The sequence below is a fragment of the Lagopus muta genome, chromosome 24, assembly GCF_023343835.1.
Source record: "Lagopus muta isolate bLagMut1 chromosome 24, bLagMut1 primary, whole genome shotgun sequence".
Classification (NCBI taxonomy): Eukaryota; Metazoa; Chordata; class Aves; order Galliformes; family Phasianidae; genus Lagopus; species Lagopus muta.
In genome coordinates, this window is record NC_064456.1 from 4029129 (window position 1) to 4055617 (window position 26489).

At 42.5% G+C, this 26489-nt stretch overlaps 1 protein-coding gene across 8 annotated transcripts in view; it reads right to left on the reverse strand.

Annotated features, from left to right (window-relative positions):
- Positions 1-300: 300 nt before the first annotated feature.
- Positions 301-26489, reverse strand: part of NGF (nerve growth factor) — a 48014-nt gene continuing 21825 nt past the window's right edge. For 3 of the 8 annotated variants that reach the window (XM_048925721.1, XM_048925720.1, XM_048925718.1), the window contains 2 exons: positions 4298-4437; positions 301-1158 (listed from right to left, as the gene is read on the reverse strand). In XM_048925721.1, coding sequence (XP_048781678.1) covers positions 427-1146 — 720 coding nt within the window. In that variant the 5' untranslated portion in view covers positions 1147-1158; positions 4298-4437 and the 3' untranslated portion in view covers positions 301-426. Of the gene's footprint in view, positions 1159-1702; positions 1892-4297; positions 4438-6656; positions 8851-19839; positions 20138-23021; positions 23540-26489 lie in introns of those variants that run through there. The other 5 variants (XM_048925717.1, XM_048925719.1, XM_048925716.1 and 2 more) reach the window with 5 other exon arrangements.

A 26489-nucleotide genomic window follows, 5' to 3' on the forward strand; every position in this document is an offset into this window, starting at 1 on the left:
TGAAAAGACTTTTTTTCAGCCTCTTGGTAACTGGTCAAAACATTTCAGCTTATTTGTCTAAGTAAGCTGACAGGTTACGTGATGGAAACTGCTGGGGAAGAGAGGGATACACATAAAGGCCACGAAAGCACTGCACTTGTGCCGAATGGTGAGCAAAGATTGTCCAGCGGCCCTGTGAGCAGCTCAGAGCTGCAGGGCTGCGTTACGACAAAGGTGGATGTCTTTTGAAGAGTCCGGCTGGTCAATGAATTGCAAAACACGAAAGGTTTCCAAAAGAGTTTAATAAATAATGAGGTTCTTTTTGTATCGTATAAACTATAAATACACCATGCAGTCCTTTTTTTTTTTTTTTTTTTTTTAACTTAAAATAATTTACAGGCTGAGGTAGGGGGATAGGAGGATGCTGTTGTGGGGTTCAGCTCCGTCTCAGGGTCTCCCCGATTTCCTGCTGAGCACACAGACACAGGCTGTGTCAATCCGGATAAATCGCCAGGCTGCTTGCTTGCCCTCCATGGTCAGTGCTTTGACGAAGGTGTGTGTGGTGGTGCAGTAAGAGTTCCAATGCTTCGCATCGATCCCTCGGCACCCGCTGGACACCGGCCGAGGGTCCCTGCACTTGGTCTCGAAAAAGTACTGCTTAAAAACGTTGTTGTTAATGTTGACCTCTCCCAACACGGTCACCTCTTTGCCTTTGATGTCAGTGGCTGTGGTTTTGTCCCCGACCCACATGCTGACACTGTCGCACACTGAGAACTCTCCCCGGTGCAGTACGGGATGTGCAGTCCTCTTGGTCCTGGCAGTCCTGTTGAGAGAGACTGCACTGCTGAGAAACCCCGTATTCTGTCCTTTCCTTGACACTGGAGGTGGCTGCGTGCTGAACAGGACCCGAGAAGACCGGAAACGCTTCTTGTTAAAGAAATTTTGGTCCATGGCGATATTTAAATCTTCTGTTCCATCTGGCATCCAAGCAAAGCGGCCGTGGCTTGTCTGTGGGGCTGCCTCGGAAATGTGCTGTCCGTTACTCTGTTGTGTACTGGGTAAGGAGTGTTCTGCAGGATACTCCAGTGGACCATTGTCCTCTGACTTTGGAGCTGCCTGTGTGCCGATCAAAAAAGCTATAATCAGAGTGTAGTACAGCATGGACATTACGCTATGCACCTAGAACAAAAGAAAAATGTAGTATTACTGTAAGCCACGCTGGCAGAAACAGATGGTGTTGCTGGCAATAAACGTGTAAGATACCCAGGACCATACAGATTTCATCAGGTTCTCATGTGGGTACCAGATGTGGATCTTCCAGAAGAGCTCATTCAGACAGTATAAAAGTTGTTCATAAAGTGAGAACATTAGAAAATAATAGCTAGATTATTATTAATTCCTCTGGTATTTGTTATTAGAACACTATGAAGCACTTGTTTGGTATTATTAATGCGGAGACCATATGGCGACAGCATGTTCCCAGGAGTAAAATCTCTGGTGATTTTTGCAATAACCTTTTCGGCCAGCACTGGTCTTTTGGCTGCAAATACCCTGCAGAGGAGCAAGCGTAGAAATAGGACCTTGGCTAAAATAGCTGTCTGTTTAGTTCATCCGTCTGCATGGCTGTCCTTCGGGCGAGGGTGGGGAGCACCGAGCTGGTATTTGTGGAAGTGGGGGAACCCCCTGAATCCGGCCATTAGCACACACTCCCAGCCACACTTACCTGCCATGTGGACAGGCCCCAGCACTCTGGCTGGCTCAGCAGCCTCCAGCAGCCTCCATCTATCCCATCTGCCCTTTCGGGACGCACCACATTGCTGATTTGGGGCAGATAAAGCCCACGCTCCTTCCCAGAAGAGCTCAGACATCACATGTCACGAGGGCAGATGGGATTTGTCCAAGTTCAGGCTGCCTATTAGGACAAATATGGGTATTACATAGGAGCACCATGGGTGACAGACTATTTCTGGTCGGCATCTTAGGTAGAGCGTGGCTAAAACCATTATGGTCACAGTACTGGGCACAGAGGAACACACCGTCCTTTTTTCAGTGCCACGAGCAAGAAGTTGCACAAATGTCCCTGTGTAGCAGACCCAAAGCGAGTGCTAGTCTTCCTGTAGCCTGGAGAATGTGCACATCTGTTTGGGTGTGGAAAAATGTGGGACAAATATCTAAAATATCTCTAAGAACAATATTATGCTGGAACACCAGCAGCAGTAATACTTTATTAGGTAACTGCCATGTGTTGACTAAATCAGCCATATGTTAGGGAACAAATCAGCAGCAGAGGCATTGAAAACATGATCTGAAATTGCAGTCAAGGGCTGACATTGTATTCCTCTGTGAAGAACTATGAGGTACAGACAGGATATAAACAGGAAAAAAACATAAATCCCTATCAGTACAGGCTCCTCCCCTGTCTTGGTGCTCTGTTGTGCATGACGTGCCTCAGCTGGCCCCGAATTGCAGCGTCCAGCCAGCAGGCAGGCAGCCTCACACCCACTGGACAAACAGGGTTTTTCAAACAGAGGAATCAGGCTGTGCAATTCCGCTGTGATTTCCCAGCATGTCCTAATGTTTTTCTGGGATTGGGTCAATGACTGTTGACTTCACTCCTTCCTGCTCAGCTTTCTCAAACTAGAATTCAAAGAGGCACTAAAGCTCTGTCTTTGCTGTGATGCAGTCTTGTAGAAAATGCAGAACCCTGACATGCACCATAGGGTCCTGTGTGGATACTTCTTATCTCAAATGAGCTGAAATGAAATAAACAGCTGTGTTTGTGCAGGGCTTAGCAAGCATTTAAGAAATCAGCAGGACATGCCAAATAGACTGAAGAGATGCTTCAGACCCTGCATCATGGGGACAAAAGAGAGAAATGCCATAAGCAACAGTAGCAGTTCTCCTTGCAGCCTTTGGACTGGAAGAAATGGGGATGATATGATGGTTAGGAGTCAAATCCCTCTCACAGAGAAAGTCCTTACTGTTCCAGCTACTTTAATTTTCTTAAAAGAAGGCTGAGGGTTGCTGCTTGCCCACATGCTGCTCACACTTGAGCAGCCATCATCGTCTGTACAAGGAAATAGAACTAGGTGTAGCTCAATAGCTTGGCTGTGCACAATTCAAAGAGTAACCCCTTGTTCAACAACCAAATCAAAATCAGATGGGTCACTGCATCTCTAGAAAGTCAGCTTTTCCAACAGAAACGTTAATGGAAAAGGTTTGCAGAACAAACTCCAGGCGCAATTCAGACATGCCAGAACAGCCTCAGCATATCATGTTTATGCATAATACCCATTTTTATTATTCCCTTCTATAGAAAAGAGGCATAGCAATGCCAGCAAAGAGCTCTTTTCTGATTTTCTGCCACACTTTTTTTCTCTGAGCTTCTTAGGTTGCATATTTTGAATCTTTCTTTGTATTTCCTGTCCTTCTGGCAAAGCATTCTATGGGATTGTGGCCCAAACACAAGCAAATGTATTTGGGATATGTGGTATCTTCCTGAAGATTCAGAACTGAATCTTTTAATCTATTATAACATTACTAGAAAATAATTAAAAATTAAAAAACATTCAAAAAGTGGATTAGTCTCAGTGACAGTGCAAGCAAAAAACATTTATGGAATAGGCATGCCTGAAGACTGTCAGGATTGTGACTTTTGCTGATGTGAAGGTATTTTACAAGCTGTTTTAGGGGTTGTTTCTAAATTTGTTCTATGTTTAGCTACTGGACTCTTCCACGGTCCTTTCTGCAAAGTGTTCACACAGTTCCCATGCAGTGCAGCCACCTGAGCTTGCAGGGAGATGCGTAGCTGTACCAGTGCTGGCACTACAGCCTTTGTAACGTGGGCCACAACTGTTACCACAAACCTCTCAATACCAAAAATGCAACAGTTGTACAAAACCAGAGGATATTTAATGAGCCCTGTGACTTCTAAGTGAATTATCTCTCCTTGTAATAACCCATTTTCCACAAAGGCATTTCTGGAGGCAGAATATGGGAAGAAGGGATACGTGGGAACTCCCCTGTTAGCCAAACAATAGCTAGCTAGCAGATACCAGTGATGCAGCTTGTTTAATATGTCAAAGAACTAAGCATTTCCAAAAAATAAGACTATTAAATGCAAACTGCCCTCATCCTCACTTTTCAGAAGACAGATCGATTACTTTTTAATTTCAGGATGGCAGTTCTTCCCTCATTTGTTCATCAGATGCCCTGCTTCCTATTCTCATACAAACACTTCCCCTGGCAGAGATGTTTGGACTGCTGTGTGATGCTGGTAATACAAGATTTCAGTCTGCTCTGTGTGTGCTCTGCTTACCTCTGAGTATATTGCACAAAAAGCTGCTCCTGAGAAAGGTCTTTATTTCATCCAGATGCTGAGCTGGGGTTGGCTGCAGCATGCCATCGGGCCAGTTTGGCTGCGTAGCTGAGTCTGGGAGTTGCTCACTCAGTGTTCAACTAGAATTAGAAGTATTTGTTTCAGTCAATAGCCAGCAAATACATGTTTTCAGTACCCTTCCCCACTCGATAGCAGGAGTACAGGGACAAATCCACACTCTTGGCACTCTGAGCTGTGCCTTTTTCACTGTTACAGTGTATTAATTGTCTAAAGTGCAATCGTGGCTTTCACAAGCAGTGTGCCTGTAAGACAAGATACCTTATTCCACCCCTTTACGAGACCCTACTTAATTATCCACTGTCCCCAATCCCTCTCAGGCATCTTACAGGCTGACTGCGAGCAGGAGAAATGCAGCATAACAAAACAATGCTTGCTGATGTAACCATCTGAGCTCAGTTTGCACAACAGATAAGGACAAGTGAGGATTCAGACTTCCCATCTTCTTCATCTGGAAGGCAAATCTGCTTACAAGTGATGACACCACATGTCGTCAGTTCTCACTCAAAACCAGAGACAAAAGCACAGGATGGTTTAGGTTGGAAGGCTCCTCCAGAGGCCATCTCATCGAATCATAGAATGGCTTGGGTTGGAAGGGACCTCAAGGATCATCAAGTTCCAACCTCCCCAGGCAGGGCCACCAACCTCCCCATTTCATAGCAGCCCAGGCTGCCCAGGGCCCCATCCAACCTGGCCTTGAACACCTCCAGGGATGGACGGGGCATCACAGCCTCTCTGGGCAGCTGTTCCAGCACCTCACTGCTCTTTCTATGAAGAACTTCCCCCTGAAATCCAATCTAAACCTTCCCTCCATCTGATCCAACCCACCTGCTCAAGTAGAGCCACCTAAAGCAGGTCTGCCAGGACCACACAGGCATTTATAATACCTACAGAATAGTTCCAATGGAAAAAAATAATACAGATGAAACATCACACAGCATATCCAGTGGTGGTGATGGGACTCTGCTGATTGTTTGGAATCAGCACTGTTTTGGTGAAGAGATGATGCCTAAAATCTTTCATTTGCGTGTGCTCTTTCACATCATAACCTGAATTCAATAGATATTCAAAAGGAGAATAATGAGATGGGTGTTTGTTATCCAAGAATTACCTGATTTTTGCTGATATTTGAAAAGAATTTGAGGGTAAAAAATTTGCAGGCACACGAAGGCACAGATTCAACTGCTTGTCCACTGGCTACTATCAAGGCAAAAAATAACTCATCTTAATTGTAACACTGCAAATGATCACGTAGACCCAAATCAAAGGAAAACCATTTTTTTCCTTCTCAGATGAATCTATTATTTAGGTATCTTCTCAGCAGAGTATGGTGCAGACTGTAAATTCATCTTAAATACTTAGGTAACTGATCTGTTCCATTTAACAAGATAAAGAAGAGTTGTATAAGGTACTCCCATATAGCAAAGTATCCTGATAGACTCTGTGGAAATTCAGGTGCAGCTGCTATGGAGAACATGCTCCTAACACCAATGTACAAAGTAATGTTCAATTTTTTTAAGTTGACTTCATTTTACGCCTGCAACACGTCCACAGGAGAGCTGGCTGCCATTTTGTGTGCTTACTGCGTTTGGTTCTGCTACCAAGATCCAAATACAACAGCTTAATTTTCATAAATCTGAAATCTTCCAAGCTCGTGTTATGTGCTCATTGTATTGCTTTGTGCAGCACTTCTGTGTGCTGTGCTTTTTGGAAGAATGTACTAATAAAGCAATAACCCCTTCAGTGTACTCTGTCAGTTTAGTAATGATAGATCTAAAGTAGTGACCACTGCCAAAAATAATCCAACAGCTTTTCCTACTGTTCTGCCACCCTAAGAAAACACAGCTTCAGTTCCAACTGGCTGGTTATTTAACCACAAAAGAGTTTATTTTCAGAAGGTTGTATTTTTTTTAAGTTCTTTTGCTGCCTTCTTCCCGGATTGCCAGCTGTGGCAGAATCCAGTAAATCATGCAGTGTTATTCAAATGATGCTGAAGACAGCATCTGCACACTATTCCTTTGTACCTAGCAGTCCCAGAGATGAAGATAATATCCTACTAATGTCTTGCTTCAGAATTTACATGCATTCAAGATTACAAACTTTGGGGGACAAAAAAAATTTAAAAATCACTTATTCCTACTCCTTTTTCTCTTCACTGAGCTGATGAGCAAGAAAATGGGAATTTTTAATAAATTCAAGATTTAATTCCTCTATTACATCTACAGTGACTCATCCTGTAAATAAGAGGCTTATGTATGCTGAAGAGCCAGTTGGAAATTACCTGTGTCTCATGCACTTCCTTTTGTTCTGAAGGCCTCCAGTGCTGAAATGCTCCTTTGAGTATTTCTAGGGAGAGCAGTAGACTGAGAAAAATGCTGCCCTGCAGCAATGGTCGCCCACTGTGTCACCGTGACCATCATCATCACAGGATGGACAACAGCCTTAGTTTGGTCAGTGAGAATAATGAGGATGCTCGATAGCCCACCATGCTTTTGTCCTTGGACAGTTAAAGAAAAAGGGTATTATGAATCATCATCTGCGGGGTGAGGATTCACCAAACCAGAAACCTATCCGAATTTGGAAAGCGTTTATATTTAAGCTTCATTTTGTAGTTCTTGGGCCGTAAGTAATCAGAACGGCTTATTTGCAAGCACCTGATTTTGTCACTCCTACTCTCCTGAACCGGTACCCAAATGTTTCAATTGCTAATGCCTCTGCAAAGAAGCAGCCTTGAGATGGCATCTTCCCTGCACCTGTCTGCCTGGGCCTCACTTCAAAGGATGATTTCAGAGCACCACTATGGGCTCCTAGAACCCCAGTTCTGTTTGTCCCCAAACCTCAGCCATCAGCAGTGGAACAAAGGAGCACAATTCCTTTTGATTCACTTTGGCCCCAGAAAACAAACCAAGTCTATTGCCCATCAACTTTCTAGCTTCTTTGACAGGCCATTCACTCCAAATGAAGCTACACAATAGGAGAGATGCAGCCTGCAGCAACAGGTGCTGGATTCTTGCAGTAGACATTGGAGACTCTTAATAGAAGAGCACAACAAGAAGATTCTTGCAAGGACACACAGAGTTCAACTTGCACTGGGATGCAGCCCTTTTTGTGACAGACCAACCATTTACACACACGATGAACATGCACAAAATTGCTTTGACAGAAAATTATATATAACAAACTGATATTAAACAAATAAAAGATATCAGATCTCAGTTTGGATAGAAATCCCTTTAATGCAGTGAGGGAAAAATGAGTTAATGGCCACTTGAGATAAATCTCTCTGAAAATAAATAACAGGAACCAACTTTAGAAGAATCATGTGAATCCGATTAGCCTGAAGTCAATGGCCTCAATGGAATAAAACTGGTAAACTGAAGTTAGCTAGAGAGAAAAATGCTGGCTAGAAAGAAGTTACCTAACCTACTACAGTTGTATATAATCTCCATATTACAGTGTTTTAAAGCATACCCTGAAATTACAGATTGACACGTGATGACATGTTGATTTGTTTGATACTTTCAGCATGGACTACAAAGTGTGTGTGTGTTTCACAGGACAGCAGGGTTTCCTACATCTTAATTAGCCAGCACCAGGCAGTGACTGGAGATCTCAGGCACTGACAGGGAAACTACTGTCAGCAGGAATGGGAAAAATCCATCTCAAAGTTGGCTACGTTTGAGATCTGTGCAAACAGATCCACCCTACCTCGTCCTTTCCTCTCTCTGCACCTTTTCCAAACGGTTCTGGAGCTGGTTCTGCCAGGTGTGTACCTTGGGATTTTTGGCTTCCAATATGAAATGACCCAAAATGAAGTCCAGAGAACTAAAAGATGTGTTACACCACATGAAAGAACTGGAATTTCAGACTCTTTTTTTTTTTGTTTAATAATGAAAGTGCCAGTATCAAACTGGAATTCATCTGGAAAGAGAAAGTAAAGGGTAATCAGACTACAATGTTAGTATCCCATCTTACAGCCAAAAGTAGTTACGGCAGAAAAATACGTCTTTAAGGGCCAGTAAGCTCTTCCAACTAATGATCTTATTCCAGCTATTCAGAAGGGAATGTAAATCCTGATTCTTGTCCAAACCTTTGTTAATAAGAACCATCTGAATTCTAAGAGTGATACTAGCTTTAAAAAATAATAATAATAATTCAAGCTCTCTTTTTAAAATCTTTCTTCATTTTTCTACCACTGTGCAAACAAATCTGAAACAAATGAGATGTTTAGATATAGAGCACATCTTGAAGTGTGATGCATAAAGTGTAATGACTCCAAAAATGAAGAAAAGAAAGTAAGCTGGTATGTCATCTTCAGATTCTCAAAGATAGACTCCATAACCTGTGATGTTCCTCTGGATCCTTGGATCAAGGGACCTTCCTTGGAACTTGGAACAGAACATGATGTAAGCACAAACAGCATCTAGAAATGACAGTAATGACCTTCTTGACGTTTAATAGCTGTGTGTTTCAGACTGTCCCGTTCCATTCATTTTTTACCTCAAAAAGGAATTCCATCTTATGCTCACAATGATATATTGGTTTTTTATTCCTTTAAAAAACAACCTGAAGATAAAGGATTGCAAAATAAAACTCCCATCTTACAAAACGGGGATGTTCCTGTGATCACTTAGAAATTTCTGAGATAGTGGAGAAATAACAATGGAATTGAATATATGCTATGTAGCATCTCCCATTAAAAAAACATCAAACCACTGAATGGATCAATCAGATCACTTAATCAAACTGGTCACTAGCTTATGGTCTATCTGTAGAAATCCCTTTTGTAAAGGTGAAGAACCTGAAGAATAATGCAGCATCCCTACTGAGCAGTTTCTTTCTCTAAAAGCTGTCTATGCTCCTTTGTTTTTTACTTTTTTAAACTTTTAAGATATTCACTGATGTTTCTTAATCAGCTCTTCTACCTTCATGAGACCTATGGAGACTTCCTAATGGTTGAAGACCTTCTCTGATGATTTACTGTACCTGACTGTATGGAAACTGTGACAAGAAACTAAAAATGAGCTTCAGAAATGGACTTTCTTCTATTGTAGTTGATACATCTCCCAACACGGTCACACTCAGTCTACGCCTACCTTAATTCACCCTAATCAACTCATTTTGTTAAAAATACGAATCAGTTACGATTTTATGATTACATAGGAATAATACTTAAGATTTAAAATGCCTATGAAAATTAAAAATGCATTAAAAAAAAAAAGTAATTGTTGTCAAACAAATGGTTGGGCTACATTTGAAAGGTATGTTGATTGGGAATGAGTAGCAAACAAACAACGGTGACCAGCGAGCCATGTGCTGCTGCATATGGGGTGACATGCAAAGATTTGGGCAGATATTTGCATTTCTTCTTATTGCAAAACCTGAGCTTTTTCTGAAGATTGTAATGATCTTGTACCCACTCCAATTCTCCCACTGCCATGGTTCTGTGACCCATTTTCATAGAATCATAGAATCATAGAATCACCAAGGTTGGAAAAGACCTTCAAGATCACCCAGTCCAACCGTTCACCTATTCCCAATAGCTCCCACTAAACCATGTCCCTCAACACAACATCCAGCCTTTCCTTGAACACCCCCAGCCTCGGTGACTCCACCACCTCCATGGGCATCCATTGCAGTGCCTGACCACCCTTTCTGACAAGTAATACTTCCTCATGTCCAGCCTGAATCTCCCCTGCCGTAGCTTGAAGCCATTCCCTCTGGTCCTATCACTGATGGCACGAGAGCAGAGGCCGACCCCCAGCTCACTACAGCCTCCCTTCAGAAGTTATAGAGAGCAATGAGGTCTCCCCTGAGCCTCCTCTTCTCCAGGCTGAACATTCCCAGCTCCTTCAGCCTCTCCTCATCAGCCTTGTGTTCCAGACCCCTCTCCAGCTTTGTTGCCCTTCTTTGAACACGTTCCAGGGCCTCAATATCTTTCTTGCAGTGAGGGGCCCAAAACTGGACACAGTACTCGAGGTGCGGCCTCACCAGTGCTGAATATAGGGGAACAATCACCTCTCTGCTCCTGCTTGCAATGCTGTTTCTGATGCAAGCCAGGATGCCATTGGCCTTCTTGGCCAATTTTCCCCCATACATTCAAAGCAATTGAACAGTTACGTTGGATGCAAGACAAACTTTCAGCTTTGAAGTTCTCCTCTCAGTCTCTTCCAGGCTAAACAACCCCGATTCCCTCTGTCACCTCTCAAAAGTCTTATTTTCTCATCCCTTCACCAACTTTGTTGCATTTCTCTGCACGCACTTGAACAATTTCCTGTCCTCCATCTAGTGAGGGACCTCAAGCTGGACACGATATTGAGGTATGCGCCTGCAAACAAGGGGACAAGCGTTTCCCCAGCTGGCCACATGAATTCTGATGGAGGCCAGGATGGCACTGGCTTTGTTCACCTGCCCACACTGCTGGCCCGCATTCAGCCAGATGCTGACCAGCACCCCGGGGTCCCTCCTTGTCCACTGGGCAACTTCCAGACACTCTTCCCCAAGCCTGTACTGCTGTACAGATCGTTGTGACCCAAGTGCAGGACCCACCACTGACCCTTGTAGAACAAACGTTCCTAAGTTTTTATTTTTGCTATGCCATCATCATCTGGTTACCGAATTCAGATTTTGCTACAGTCAAAAAGCGTGACAGGGCAGACGTGTGATTTCCTTTTGTTAAGCTCCTGCATGTTTGCACAGCTTTTCTTCTAGGATTCTCTGGCCTTGTTCTAGGTCTGTATAAACCTTAATGCTAATCACTGATGTTGCACCGTTCACACTTAAGCTATGTGTGGCTCATTGACTTTCCCCTTATAGAGAGCTTCAAATTCTAAGAATAAATTAGAAGGTTACTAGAAGATCACTGCTCCTGTGTTTACTACATTATTGCCCCTGTGGTCTTTTATTACATTAGGCAAGAACATTTTTTAGTTCCATAATGTGAAAAATCAATACATTGAATGTGCAAATGCTTGGAACTGGGATGACCAAACCACTGCAAAAAAATGTTCTCACCGTACATTCTTCAAAACAGTCTCAAGAAGCTGACTAAACAAAAACTTCTTTTTTAGCACTGCTTCACATAGTTTAAAAAAACAGCGTACAGAGGAAGGAGATGAAGTGGGAGGAGGCAGTGTTTGCAAATCCTGGAACGGTAACTTGTTATGGGAATGAGAAGCTACAGAAATAATAACTTGTAAATAACATTTAAAGGCTGCAGCTGGTACATGGAGCACAGCTTGAACTTCAGGACGTGCTTCTTACAGTTAAGTAAGGGAAAAATGTTGCAGATAAATGCAGAAATGCTCCAAGCAAGATATGAGGAACCTCTGGTTGCTCAAACTATTGGATGACATCTCCAAAGCCATGAACTCATCAGCCTGAGCAGCACTGCAGCTAAGCTGTAGCATTTGAACGTTGTCAATGCCTCTACTACAAAATGAAGCCTGCTATTCTAATTGCTGTGGATAATGAGTTATATTCAGGCACAACTCATCACATAATGCTTTGTAAGGACTGTGTTCTCTGGCCCGCATGCAAAGTGCTAGCTTTGTGCAAACTTCCATATTAAAAGATGGTAACTTGAACTCACAGATATACGGATAATACCTGATTACTACGCTAAAAGTAGGCCTGAAATCTCTTCCCAGAATTATGGCATTTTAATTAGAAGAATGTGGACGAAGGCTTAATCTTATTAGTAAGGATAGAGAGGGATAAGGCAGAAACAAAGTCCACAGCAACATAGCCTAAATGTGAAAATCAGCAGCTTGGAGGCTGTGCCGACTATCCTACAGCAACAGAGCTGCTCCCTGCTCCTCTCTGACGTAAAAGGTGAAATTTGACAACGAGCAATTTGAAAGAACTGCCCCTTCCCCTGCCTTCCAACTCCGAGTTGCCTCACGCTCACTTATTTGAAAGCATACAGCGAAAACGTAGGGAAAGGTTATTTTAAATTTAGGAACCGAATGCAGAGATTTGTGAAAATAATTTAAAAACAATCATTTTAGGCATTCTGAAAACTTGTGACGTTCGAGGATAAATAATCTCAACTGCAGCCGATTCCAACAGATGCTAATCTGTCCCTTGGCTTTGCAGCCTGCTTGAAATAGTACTTGTTTCTTCATGTCATGCCTCTGGCAATGCTTAGTGAAGTTAGAATTACAATCGCCAATGAATCCCATTCTTAATGTCATTAACTTTCTAAACCGTTCCCCATAGCTGGCAGCCTTTCCATGCAGTGAGACCTACTTAGTTGGGAGCTGGGAGAGTGATGGTTTCTGTCTAGAATCATTGTGCCTTTCAATTGAAATGTGTTTACTGGGTTCATTATGTCCATTTCATGACGGTGATCGCAAACTTTGCACACTGGCTGCATTTCTCTTGTGGTTTACCTATTAGTGAAGGGAAAAAAAGAAGGCTCTGCGGTTAATTGTAATGATTTGTGCAAGAAGAATCTGTAAGTGAATTGTTAACATCATAAATTCAGCAAATGTTTGAATTGAAGATTAGGGACGTGGTTCATCTGCAGATTCTGTTCTCATTTCTAGCTTAGGAAGTGATTTAGCAAAATACAGGTTTCAGTGGCTGCTTTTCTACCAGCTGATAGATAACCACTGTCAGAACCCATAAACCACGAGCTTAAGGTTGCTTCCAAATTAGGGACAAATATTGATCAGAAAGCAGCAAGGATGGCCCCAGATGACAAGGACTGTATGTCAAACAGAAAACACAGGCAACAGTACTGCTGTTTGTGTTCATTAATCCTGTAGTTGTATAACGGATCATAGGCTACAAGTTTACTTTCCCTCTCTTAGAACATGAGTCAAGGGTGACCAAAATGATGTGTGTTATAACATGAGCTTGACACTCATCACTTTTGCAGATGGGGAAGTCAAATATTTGCTTCTTAATAAGAAAAAGTAAAGCTGATTAATCATCTGAGTCATCCTGCTCTAGTTCAGTGTTGGAATGAATGGCATTCCCTATGGATCAGCCTACGCAGAAGGAAATGCTAGACTGTAATCAAGACCTAGTGACTGAGTTCAATCAACTGTTTCAAAATATCAACCATGAATTTTTGATAAAACGGGGATTTTTTCTCTCAATCATGCAGTTAATCCATCCCCAAAAATTCATATTTTGCAGGGAAAACAATTGGAAGGTTTCCACTAGGGCCCCCTCCAAGTGGAAATTTATTACCCCTTTTACAAGCCTACATTATGTCACAATGCAATGAACAGATTAAGGGACTGGAACACAGCACTTGCCCTTTCACATTCTTCTTTCTGAACAGTGCTGCAATGCTGCCTTGTTTCTGGGACAGATAAGTGGCAGAAACCCCCTGATTTAGACTCACAGACGGCAGCAAACTTTTAGAAGCTTTAGAAGATATCAACCTTCTGCAACTCTTGCAGATATTACTACGAGCAGCAAAAATCCCACCTGGAAGGGAAATGGCACAGTTTGCAGTGAAGTCAGTTAAGTTCAGTTGCTGTTTTCCCAAAAAGTTTATTTCTATGGGTTTTGTTTCTTATATCTAGCAGTGAGCGTTTCAAACAGGAGCTGAAGAAAGTTCCTGTCAATTTTTGGCAAGAGTTTGTCCACTTGGAAAAACAGTGGTTATCTGAACATTAGTCTAGTTCCTGATGCCCCAGGTTATGTGCAGTGATGAAGAATTTATCATCAGCACATCTGTAAATGAGTCATCTTGTTTCTTGCACTCACATGGCTTCACAATTTTACTGCCTGCTTGCATTGACGTAAAATATTGAATATTTGTCATGTGAAGCTCTTCCATCCCATGGGTAATATCGGAAATTCCAAGCACAAATAACACCTTAATACCACGTTGCAGTCAATGTATCCTGAATCATCCTGTAACCTCCACGATATGGCACAGTATTTGTCTTCAATTAGCAAGTCACATAATGACAAACGTTACAACTCAGACATCTGGCTGCGAATCATACACCTGGAATTAAACACCTTCACCCAGCTCTATTACACAGCACAGACTGTGCAAACGAGGTGTGAGAGCCTTAGATAAGATATTACAAAGTAAACAATAACTACTTTTATATTTTTCCGCTGGCGTCAGGTGATGAATTCTTCTAATGCCAACAAGGCTTCACCCAACATAAACACCAGAAACGGAGGATTTCTTATTTGGCTTTTATAGTTGAATGATGGCATTGCTGGAGAAAAGTGTAATAAAGCTCAAAGAAACAGGAGAAAGGGTGAAGGGCTTTGTCAGAGCTCTTCTCCAGACTTCAGAACCCTTTCCTGGGCTGTGTGTCTTAACACAACGCCATATTAATTCTCCAGGCAATATGGAGCTTCCCCATGTGAGTTTTGGGGAATGTGGAAAGCAATATAAATTCTCACTCCAATTCCCACTGGGCCCTTTATGAACCATGTACTGAATACCCACCAAGTTTCATTCTGTTCATAATGCTGATTTTTCAGTCTGCTTTTTGCACTAGGTAACATAAACCAGAAATAATTTCTCTCTCTACCTTTATGTTCAGCCCTCCTAAGAGCAGCATTGGGGTGAAGAATGAAAAGAAACTGATAGCTGCAGTGAAAAACCAGTTTGCAGTTAACTCAGCCTGCTGACCGTCTGCAGATGGGCCCCGGTGACCCTTCCTAAAGGCCTTAATAGAGTAGTTTCCATGCTCAGTGCAATGATGGCATTCCAGCAGAGCTGCACTGATCAGCTGCGTTCTTCAGAACTGTGAGTTCTTCTTGCCATGGCTCAACAGAGCTGTTGGTACGGCTGTCGTAAAGCACGAGCGTAAACACCTTGCAGAGCTGGGGCTGCTCCACAGAATATCTCAAAAGGATCATGAAATAATGGACAGGAAATGATGCATTTCAGAAAGTGCAGGCTGTGTTGTTCACCGCGGGGCAAAGAAATGCCTTTATGAACAAGCAGTGTTTAATACCTGAGTCACCCAGGCCGTAAAGGCTTCCAGAAATAAAAAATGTATTTCAAAATGGAAAAAACAGATATTCTTTGAGATAGAGCCGTTAAACGTGTCATAATCAAAGTAATGCACAGCAATGAGGTACCTGGTTAATTTCCATTACAAAATTTTCCGATGCTTTTTTTTTTTTAATGGCCTGGATTGAATACAGTTGTATCAATAACAAAATAAAGACAAGCAAAGCAAGTCAATAAACCAGACCACAAAAAGATCTGTCCCTATTCCCATACAATACAAAGGGAAAAAGATACAAACTGATTGAGAATAGGGAAAAAAAATTAAACAATCATCCTTAAACAAATAAAATCACGTTTAGAAAAGAGAGAATTCTCAACTAAATGATCTGCTAGGACAAGGAAGCAGGCTCATCCTGACAGTTATTCATTTATTGCACTCATTTTTATTCCTGGAAGTGTCATGTTTTCATAACACGTTCAGTGATGATACTTCTGTTGATGTTAAGTAAACAGGGGCCAAAAATGACATGGAAGAAATCATCTTCTGCTTTACATATTTTGCCTTTGTGCTTGGATCTGTTTGCACTGACAGTGACAGTTCCAATATGCAACAATTCAATGGACTACACTCTGATCTTTTATTAGCACATTGTTGTCTTTGGAAATAGGAAATTACATTTTGGAGTAAAGAACAAGAATCGGGACACGTTTTTTTGGAATCACTGTGATGGTTTATGCCCAAAGAAACTAATTCAGGAAGCACATCAAGCCTTCTGGTTATTGCAGGTATGATTTCTGAAAGCAGTCAGGGTTTTGTTCAGAAAAACATTATAGGATTACTGTCAGACCGAGGGGAGAGCATGCAGGGGTCTGGATTCTAAAACTCCAGCCAAGGATTTTTGCTGTGTGCATGAAATATCCACAAACTATTTTCTTTGGAAGGATAGTACAATGAAACGCGAACGCCAAGTTCATACAATGCAACTGTTCCCAGCAGTAGGGGATGGGAATCTGATATTGATTTGGATCTTCTGATACTGCGAACCACCGCACTGTAAAATCGCAAAGCATTGCTGTAAAGGCAAGAGCTAAGAAGAGTCTTTACTAGCAAACGATCATTGCCTCAAAGGCAAGGAAGAGTCAGAGGTGTTCCATTCATTGTTCAGTGGCACCACTGAAGCTTAGCAGTAAAGTCATCCTGCGTGTTATTTCCAATTACATCATGAAAACATTCTCATTTTGGGTTTAAGTGAATTCTCACTCATGGGCGTATGCAGGTACAAGCTGATGTCTGTGTGCATATAGAACCATAGAATCACCATGGTTGGAAAAGTCCTCTAAGATCACCAAGTCCAACTGGCAGCACATGACCACCATGGCTGTAACCACATCCCTCCGTGCCACATCTCCACAGTTCTTGAACACCTCCAGGGATGGTGACCCCACCACCTCCCTGGGCAGCAGTGTCACTGCATCACCACTTTCTGCAAAGAATTTCTTCCTAATATGGTAATTTTCATTTTAATGGCTGTATGCAAGCTCCAAATACTGAATAGTACTCTGTGTGTTTCCTCCTGCTATACAGTAATGGTGTAATTTAAACACCATTCAAATGACTATAACCACCCAGGCATTATGCCTGTAAGTAATCAAGTGCTCTCATCCATCTGAGCACATGAAAGCAGTTGTGCAGTGTGGTGTCCTTGGGTGTGCTTCGTTTGGACCTAACGCACTCAGAAACACGCTGACTTGTAGGCTGGTGGAGTCAACTCTTGCCAGCTTCGTTGGCTTCACAACTCTCCACCAATACAGCCAGTCTGCTTTCTTGTTTTACTTCATTCTTCTTCTGAGATGTGGACAACAATGAGAACCACAAGCAATATTCAGGATCTGTATGTCCTATCCTGAGCACAGTATAGGCTTCTATCAAAAGTCTGAATTTTTCCTGCCACCACCTACAATGCATAAGCAGCTGGCATCTGGCAGATAGAGCACACATACATCACTTTAATAGGTACTACCATATCTTGGCATAAGCAGAAAGGATCTTGCTTTGCTTGGCCACGTATTTTTTTGGCGTAATTAATTCAGCACAGCTGTTTAAAAAAAAGGCTTCATACAGCCACACACAGCCCATAGGACATCCATCCCAAAGCAGGAGATCTTTCAATCACAGAAACACTTTTAAATACATTGGCTTGCATTAAGTGTGCGCCTGTCAAATTCAGACTAGGGAGGACTGCCTTACTACTACGAAATAAAAGCAGTAGCATTGTTACTTTTAGCATGAGACAAGTTGTGCTGGAAGAGATGTTATCTTCCACTTCTCCCAGCATATCAGATGTTGTATTTCACTACCAGTTTCTGAATCAGCCCTTTGAACTCCTGGGGAAAGGATGGTTACCTGCAGAGGTCACCATTGCTGCAGCCCATTTGACAGCTACTGGGTTTCACTACCTTTTATTGGACTGATATCTAAAAGACACAACTCTGAGCCCACCAATACCACCACTTTTGGTGCTAGAAAATTAACTCTTTTGGAATGAAGCATTGATTTTATTAACCTTTGATTTTTAACAGCAATGTTTCTTCTTAGGAACTGAAACAAATGGCAGAACTACATTACCTCCTTAAAGTTACGAATACTTTTTCCTCCATGCTTTCGATTGAATTCAATTGATTCCAATTGTTGTCATTCAGCATTCTATTAGTTCTAAAGGCATCTTGTAGAGAAAAGCAATTCATGGAATTTACACTTGAAGGAACATTTCTCTGTGCCCAAAGTAGTGAAGCAGTAATTTATTCTATGGATAGAATGATCCAGTTTTTAAATGTGTTGACCCTGTTCTGTTTACCCCACTAAAGAAGGGTATTTTGCCATGAAAAGGGCCAACCTTTATATGTCTTTTACATATTTTTCAGATATGATGTTTGAATAGTCTACATAATGGCTGCCAAATGCTAGCTTATCATTCTATATAATAACTACTTGCGTGTGGGTTAGAATGATCCTTTGTGCTAATTTTCCACTGAATTTAAATGAAGACATCTGAAAAGATAATTTGAGCTTTTGATTGAGAAAATGGACACTGCTTTGCTAAGAGAGAGAAAAATAAAGCCACGGTTCCTTCCTTTGCCATCATTTTTGTCAGCCTGATGCATCCCTTCAGGGTGAGGGGCTGGGACCAGTCAAGATGTGACATGACCATCACTGTGCTGCACACACTCGTCAGAATGAGTTCCTCTCCAGATCTTACTGAGATCTATTAGAAAATGATTCATCCCTGACTTTAATGTCTTCCAGGGACAAATCTTCCTTATTTTACTGGTTCTCCATCCCAACACTGCAGTATTGTAACCTTCTGACTTCCAGACAAACACGAGGTGGTTGTCAGGGTCACTTTCAGGCTTTCACAAAAGCCTGGTTTCCATAATATCTAAACCAGCTCAGAAGTGCAAAGACCAAATGAACTTACTGGCAAGTTCACTTCCTGCCTATCTTCTTGCAGATAATTGTCACATTTTACTTAGGCTTTGCAAAAAAAGAAAGTATGAAAAAGGCTTTATTGTGACACTGAGGCTTGAAAACACCCATCAATGATTTGTCTTATAGTTACAATGCAACTTTGAAGTTGTGGCAGCTTGGAAAAACCAGCCTGACAAGCACGCTCACTTCCCCTGTTTCTTTAAAACTCCTTGAGCATATAAGGGAAATTTAAAGTGAAGAAAGCAACTGAAGCACAAGCACTTTTTGTTCCCAGCACACAAATTCTTCTCGTCCCTGTGACTGGGATCCCCATTTCTGCCTCTGACTGATGCATCAGACAGAACAGCGTTAGCACCCAGCGTAAATCAATAAGCACTGTCAGTTTCAGTCTGTCAAGGCAGTTTGTAAGCGTTTTCAAGTGGACATCCTAGAGGATACGGATGGTGTAACCTACAGCCGTCCCTAAGCTGGAAGGCTTCTGCCTTGGGCCATTCACACTTGGATTTAATTTATATTAGGAAAAAAAGAGTGTTACCTTCGGTAGAACTGCCATAAAAGAATAGGAAAAAATAATTAAGCCTTATATCCAGAACTAAAGCAATAAAGAATTTCCATATAGAAGTAGCTACAGTGCTGTGCAAGTAGAACTAGATTTTTATTTACCTGGATAAAAACCACAAGGAGAATACTTACCTTCCTCTAAGGTTAAACTGTTCTTACAAAAGATTTGTTTCCAGCTTTGAATGGAAGCACAAAAGCTCTATGAACACACTCCAAACATGCAGACAATTTAACGTGCATTAGCAGATACAATCCTCAGCTTCACTAGACCAACATTTTTCTGAGCAAATGGGGTTTCTAAGCAAGGAGCACTCTGTATTTCAAACACTCCTTTTGAAGAGAGTGCAAAAATCACTGCACAGAAGAAAAAAAAAAACCCACATCGACTGATGCTGAAGATCCCAAACTTCCACAACTCGCTCAATCCCACACGACTTGCTTTGAGAAAACTGCTGTTGTGTGCTCACTCACCTCAGAGGGGACGGGAATCTGGAGGGCTGTCCAGGCTGTTTTGTAGTCTGTCGCACCCCGGTCTGCGGATACTTTCCCAAGCCAGAAGAGCCATTCACATTCCCTCTGCCTTCCCAGTCTCATTCACTGCTCTCAGGGCTCAGCTAGCTGCACTGACTCACTGAAATCAAGCTCCCTCAGGGTCCTAGTGCTGTAAACGTGTGGGAGCTGCACAGACTCGTAGGAATTCTGCTGCTGGCTTGGTGCCTAGCCCGTGCAGTGATGGACAGATGTGCAGTGAAAGTTTGAAAGCATGCACTGGTTGTATGACTGTGCATGCATAATAGCAAGAAAAGCCTCCGACTTCCTGGTTCCACTGTCAAGAGCTGACACTCTTTAAGGGTTTTTTTTTTCCCCTCCTGGTCTTCAGCATTTCTACTTCGCATCTTAATCCCTGCACTCAAATTAAAGAAACTCCGGGCTCTGTAATTAATGGGCCCTTTTGAAGTCCATCTCTGGAGTCCTTTAATGATGTCATCTGTTGATAAACAAACCTGAAGGAACGCTAATAGTTAACTGGGGAAGCAGTGCACTGGGTTGCCTGCAGAAATCCCCACTATTGGCCCTCTTTAACAGGGCTCAGCCAAACACAGCTCAAGAGTAGCAAAGAAATATTTGATCCTGACTTGGGGCAGAGGAAAAGATTATGTAAAATCCCTTCCAGCCATAATATTCTGTGTTTAACATGCTTACCTTAAGCAGAAAAGAGATATGGAAATGTTTTCCATTATTTTTTATGAAGGAGGATTAAGCACTTGCAGCAAGGAAACAACGGCGTGCTTTAAGCACTGATAAACAACAGAAGGAATACAGAAGTGGAGAAACACAGAAGATAAAGAAAAGCCACAGGCAGTTGGCTAACTACACTGAGAACTGCAAAACAGCCATCTGGGACCTCACCTGGAAATACATCATCATTTAACCTTCGTAATTGCACAGAGAAACAACAAAAATTATTAGGGTGTCCTTGGAAAATAAGAGCATTGCATTTTCTCAGTGTGGCAATAATCAAACATCTTTCCATTCCACCCAGAAGAGGGCAGCCATCCAGAGAGACTCATCCCTACAATCCTTTGGACAAGGGAAAAAAGGACACCAACGCGTGGCAGGCAATACATAAAGGTGTGAAGCAAGAGGGAAAACAGCTTTGAGATCATGGTGTTTCTTACTGCCACATATAGTCGTTGTTTTCTTGTTTTTTGAACATGTACCAAGCAGATCTTCACATCTTATTAAACTTAGAAGACAATTCTCCTTTCTCCTAGTGCCAAATATAACAGCAGCTTCAGTGCTGGACTCTAAAGCAGCGTCCTTTTAAAACGGCCTGAATTATCTTTAAAGAAATTCTATATATAAAATGATTAATGCAAGTGCAAGAACTTCCATCTCAGTTTGCCAGAATTACGCAGCTCAAATTGCTTTGTTTTTCTAGGAGAAAAATGCTTTCCACACATTATCCAAGTCACAGGCCAAAGCGCGATGCCTTCATTTGCACAGGCAGCCATCAGAGTTCGGGAAAGCATTGCCTGAAAACCTGACCTCAAGATTTGGCCTTAGCTTCATATTTCACTGCAGAAGTGCCAAACTATTCTTGTTTTGAGTGAGCATTTTGTCACACTTCTTTCTGAGAATATACACAGATGAGGGCTTTGTGCTGCAGCATTTGAAGGAGCGTTGCAGCCCACGGTGGCTGCAGCAAACTGCATCAAAGCAGATAAGACATTAATGCTTAGCAGCTCTACAATAGATTTCTTGGAAAAGCTGCCTTTTTCATAAAAGTGTGGCCACAAAAGCTCTTTGGGGCACTGTAACAACAACATACCATATTTGTACTTAATCTGTTGCATTATTTCTGCCTAAAGGAACACTCCTTTTGCACCTTATTCTTCTACCTCCCGAGTTCACACCAGCAAAGAAAGCTGCAACAGTCCCTGGGATAAAGCACTGGCTCCTATTCTCTGCTTTTATGTTCCCACATACCCCAAACAAACACCATTTTAGCTTCTGGAATAGGTGTGGTGCTACAGGCATGCTGCAATGTGCTTAACTCCAGGTGGGCTGCTATAGGCAGAGCTCAGTGGCTGAAAGCATTGCAAGAGGTCACATCCTCTCCTTCTAGCAGCGCTTTGAAACACAGATGTAAGTTTTACCACATGCATGTTTCCTTTTATCCTCTGTGAGCATTGAGGATTCTCCTGCTTTGACAAGCTGCTGCATGAAAGGTGAAGGATAGCGATGTCAGGCTGCATAAGGGAAGGTGTGCTCTGGAATCAGAGGGGAAACTTCCTGTAGTGTTCTGTGAGCACAGAACTGGTGAATTATGGTTCTCTGCAGGTTTGCATGCACTTGTTTCTCTGCCTTTACAACAATAGTTCCAAGTTCCCACAGCATCTTGTATAAGCTTCTTTAAACCATATTCCCCCTAAGATCACATGAATTCAGCACGTTCCTGAGAAGTACTGCCATACAGCACAGTAACATTCTGCATTTCAGAGAAACAAGAGCACTAACACCAAAATGAGGAGCATCACCACTGAGAGCTACGAATACAGGTAAAGCACTTTGTGCTTTGCTGACCCTAGGGCTGAGGTAAGCATTGACCTAAACCCTCAACTGCAGTTGTGCATTGCCATAGCCTTGTCTTCCTACATCACCACTTTCTTCTAAAGTTCTTCACAGAGAGAACGGTGAGGTGGTGAAACAGGCTGATGGTGGAATGGTGGATGCCCCTCCATCCCTGGAGGTGTTCAAGGCCAGTTGGATGGGGCCCTGGGCAGCTATGGAATGTGGAGGTTGGTGGCCCTGCGTGTGGCAGGGGGTTGGAGCTTCGCGATCCTTGAGGTCCCTTCCAAACCTGACCATTCTGTGATTCTACATCAGCACCTTGGAGGACACACAGGGTATGAAAACGGTGCCCTGTGCCTTCATGGTATGCTCAGTATTGCAAGCAGGCTTAAGGGCTGTAGGGGCATTTCTCCTGGAGTTGCCCCTGAAAGCACATCAGGGAAGGTGTTTGAGAAGCAGCAACCAGGCCTTTTGTCCTGCTCAAAAAGGTGCAAAACAGCTGCTGACAGGCTGCAGGCAACACCAAAGCATTCACAAATAGACCAATGGTTATATACAAAAAGAAGATCTAAACTCACCCAGCTGGCGGAAAGGATCTCTGGCCATGCAGCACTCCTCAGGAAGCAGCCTAGGTCCAAGGATGCTCTCCCTTCAGTGGCTGCCCCTGAAATGAGCCCAGGGTGGCTCTGCATTGGGTGCAGCCCTTCTGGGCACATGGGAGAGCACAGGTGCAAACAATGTGCTCCTTAGGCCAACAGCACCCCTTCACCAGGTGCTCAGTCACCAGCTCAAGGATTCCCCTGCTCTTTTCCAATTAGAACCAATTGTCCTTGAAGAAAAAAAAAGCTGCCAAAAATGTAAGCAGTTATTCTGATTATTTCTGAGATTTGTACGGCTGTGGAGGTAACACAGGTGAGAGCAGCTGCTCTTCCTACAACGTTGTCACTTTACAGAGGAGTCAGGGTGCTGAGAGAGGGACTCACAAGTTCCAGCTCTGAAAGATATTGAGGAATGGGATGAGGATAATGACACTTTTTTCTTCCAACACATTTATATCTGTATCTTTATTATACAGATATATTTGTTTATGTCTGTATTTGTGTGTGCAGATGTAATACATCCTTGTAATATTAAGTCCCTGTGTGAAAAAAATGTTTCCTAGATGCTGGGAAGCGTTTAGATGTGAGTGCAAGAAGAGTTTTAAGCATCTCAAGCAAGGCATTCAAAGTAGCAGTGTTTGTTTACCTAAAAGAAAAATTACCAGTTTTAAAATGCCTAGAAAACACAGCTATCTTGTGTAAACTTGTCTGAGAGTTCTTGTCCTGGGGCTAAAGTGGATGTAAAGTGATAGTAGATATTTCCCATTTTACTCACCTGGAGGGAACTCGTCCCCACTGCCAAATTCATGTTAATCAAGAGGCGAACAGGAATTGTCATAATGCAAGTTCTTGTGTTAGTGACAAAAAAACAAAAAAGAATACAATCAGTGGTTTATTGTGTCTTCCTCTGTGTATCTTTACAGTATTATGTGCATGGCAGAAGTTACTGGAAAAAAAGCAGAAGAGTCATTGGCGGGTTATGGATAAATAGGTCAGACAAACAATTACTGACTGCAGACTCTCGGCTGTTTCAGCTGCATGGCTGCTCTGCGGGATCGATAACGCACAGAATGCAGCGCATCGGAAATGGATTTGCACACAATACATCTCTAATACGCTGCAATTCAAACCAAGTGGTGATGAGGAGCGTTGACTTATGGTGAATTAGGGATGTGATCTGCGCTAATCTTTTCTTTCTCTTTTAGTTGGCTGTGTAATTAAAACATCTCAGAAGCCTGAGCCTACTGAAACCAGAATGTCTTGATTGGCAAGCGCTGTTACAGACTAGGATGTAACTCTAATGGAAGCAACATACGGACCAAGCAGAGCTATGAGATAAACATTATATTACTCTGCAGACGCAGCAGAGATTTTGCCTCATGGTTGGTTGAAAGAATGCAGAAACTACAAACATTTCTGGAATATGCAAAGCATGCACTTGTGTTGGAATACCTTCAGATTCAGCTATTGCTTTGAAAGGAGGGTCAAATAAGAGCATATCTGCTCTTTACAGTCTTAAATGCTAGATGAATTTTGAAGATAGCACTCAGATGCTTATTCCCTATTCCTCTGTAAGAGCTGAAAAGTTGTAAGATATCCTGCTTTGTAGCTGCACAGCTTTTTGCAGGACGTAGCAAAAATCAGTACAGCCTGATTGCTGCACTTGGCTGAAGCAGGCCTGGATTGGAATCTGAAGTCTCTTTGGAAACCATGAAGCACTTGTCAGACAGAGTTCACTAGCTGTGGACTTCTATATGAGGTCTCTCTCTCCATGAGAAAAAAAAACCTCCATGGATGCCATTTTGCAAGGAACACACGTGGCCTGGTGTGCTGCTAACATTCACCTCCAGGACAGGAACGTCTCAAGAACTGGTCAAATACGTATTGGTTTGTTTCTGAGTGGATGTAGAATCATAGTGTGGGGTTAGAAGCAAGCATTAAGATCATGTAGTTCCGACCCCTCTGCTACAGGCAGGGACACCTCCCATAGCCCAGGCTGCTCACAGCCCATCCAGCCTGGCCTTGAATGCTTCCAGGGAAGAAGCATCCACAACCTGTGTGGGCAATCTGTTCCGGAGTCTCACCACTCTCACAGTAAAGAATTTTTTCCTAATATCTAGTCTAAATCTACCCTCTTCCAGGTTAAAAGCATTTCCATGTAAAACCATATATGCTGAAAACGCAGTGCTAGCATCAATCTTTCTGGGATCCACAGAGTCTGACAGGTACATCCTTTCCTTGGGGGGGCACTGACACTGTCAGTGAAGCTCATACTTGGTTAAAGACTCATTCACCCAATGGCAGCTTGCAGTAAGAACATTTGTCAGGAGGTTTGGACATATTAGCTGTTACTAGATAGCAAAGTTATCATGTGCTGACTTCCCGACAAGCTTTTACTTGCAGCACTGTTCCTCAGCTTGCTGCAGAGGAATTGACTGTGGCACAGGATGATTCCTCTCTTCTGTGTGATCTGTGGAATGGGTCTCAGATTCTCTCCTCTCTACTATTTTCCTTCAATGCTCTAATAGAAACTATTTCAGTGCCCACCTATGGATGGCCGCAGTTTCTGCATCTGACTGTAGTCCTTTTCAACCTATGTGCAGGAGGTGCAAAGCTGTAGTGAGAAATCCTGTTATGAAATCGGGAATGCAGGCTAAACATAAAACTTGGAATGAGTTGTGTTTGACTATTAAGGGTAGAAGCCTTAGCTGTTGGGACGTTCTAAAATAGCTTAGAGAATGTGCTCTGTTGGAAGGCTCTTGCCCTCACACCAGAAGACCTCAAAGGATGGACTTGCTTTTCACTATTTCTTTATCTGATATCTTCTTGCCCTTAGTGGAAAATTTTAAAGAGACTTCGAGGAAAGGCTAGAGAGAAGTGCAAATGATTGCATTTAGAGCAATGATGTAGAAACATTTCATTTTGTACTTGTCTTCCAGGACCCGAGCTCTCTATTGTGTGACAACAATAGAAATGGTAGAAGTGTAAAAAGCTGGACTCCCTGCCAATGTTACAACTTGTCGTTACTACTAAAAAAGGCAGCAAGCTGGGAGGGTATATCAAAGAATGAATCACTCTGCATTTGCCTCGTTTCTTGCGCTTGTTTTCCACACATTTTCTGCTGATCACTGTTGGAGACGTAGGTCCAGGCCAAAAGCACGTTTGGATCGAGCCAGTGTGGGAGTGCTTATGTGTGCTAAGTTGTTCTGCAGTGAGATGCATGGTTCTCTGCATCAGAAATGGAATCAAGGTGCAGCTTTTCAGTTTCACTATGAGGAAAACCAGGTATGGAGTCAACCTCTAGCAGCACTGCAAAGCTCACACACAGCGTTTTTCTTTCTTTCAGTGATGCAAGGATTGTCTCCACCATGATTTCCACCACTGTGTTCTGGATAAATGAGATGTTGTAAAATTCAAATCCTTCAGCCTTCATTAGCAGCGAAGTGA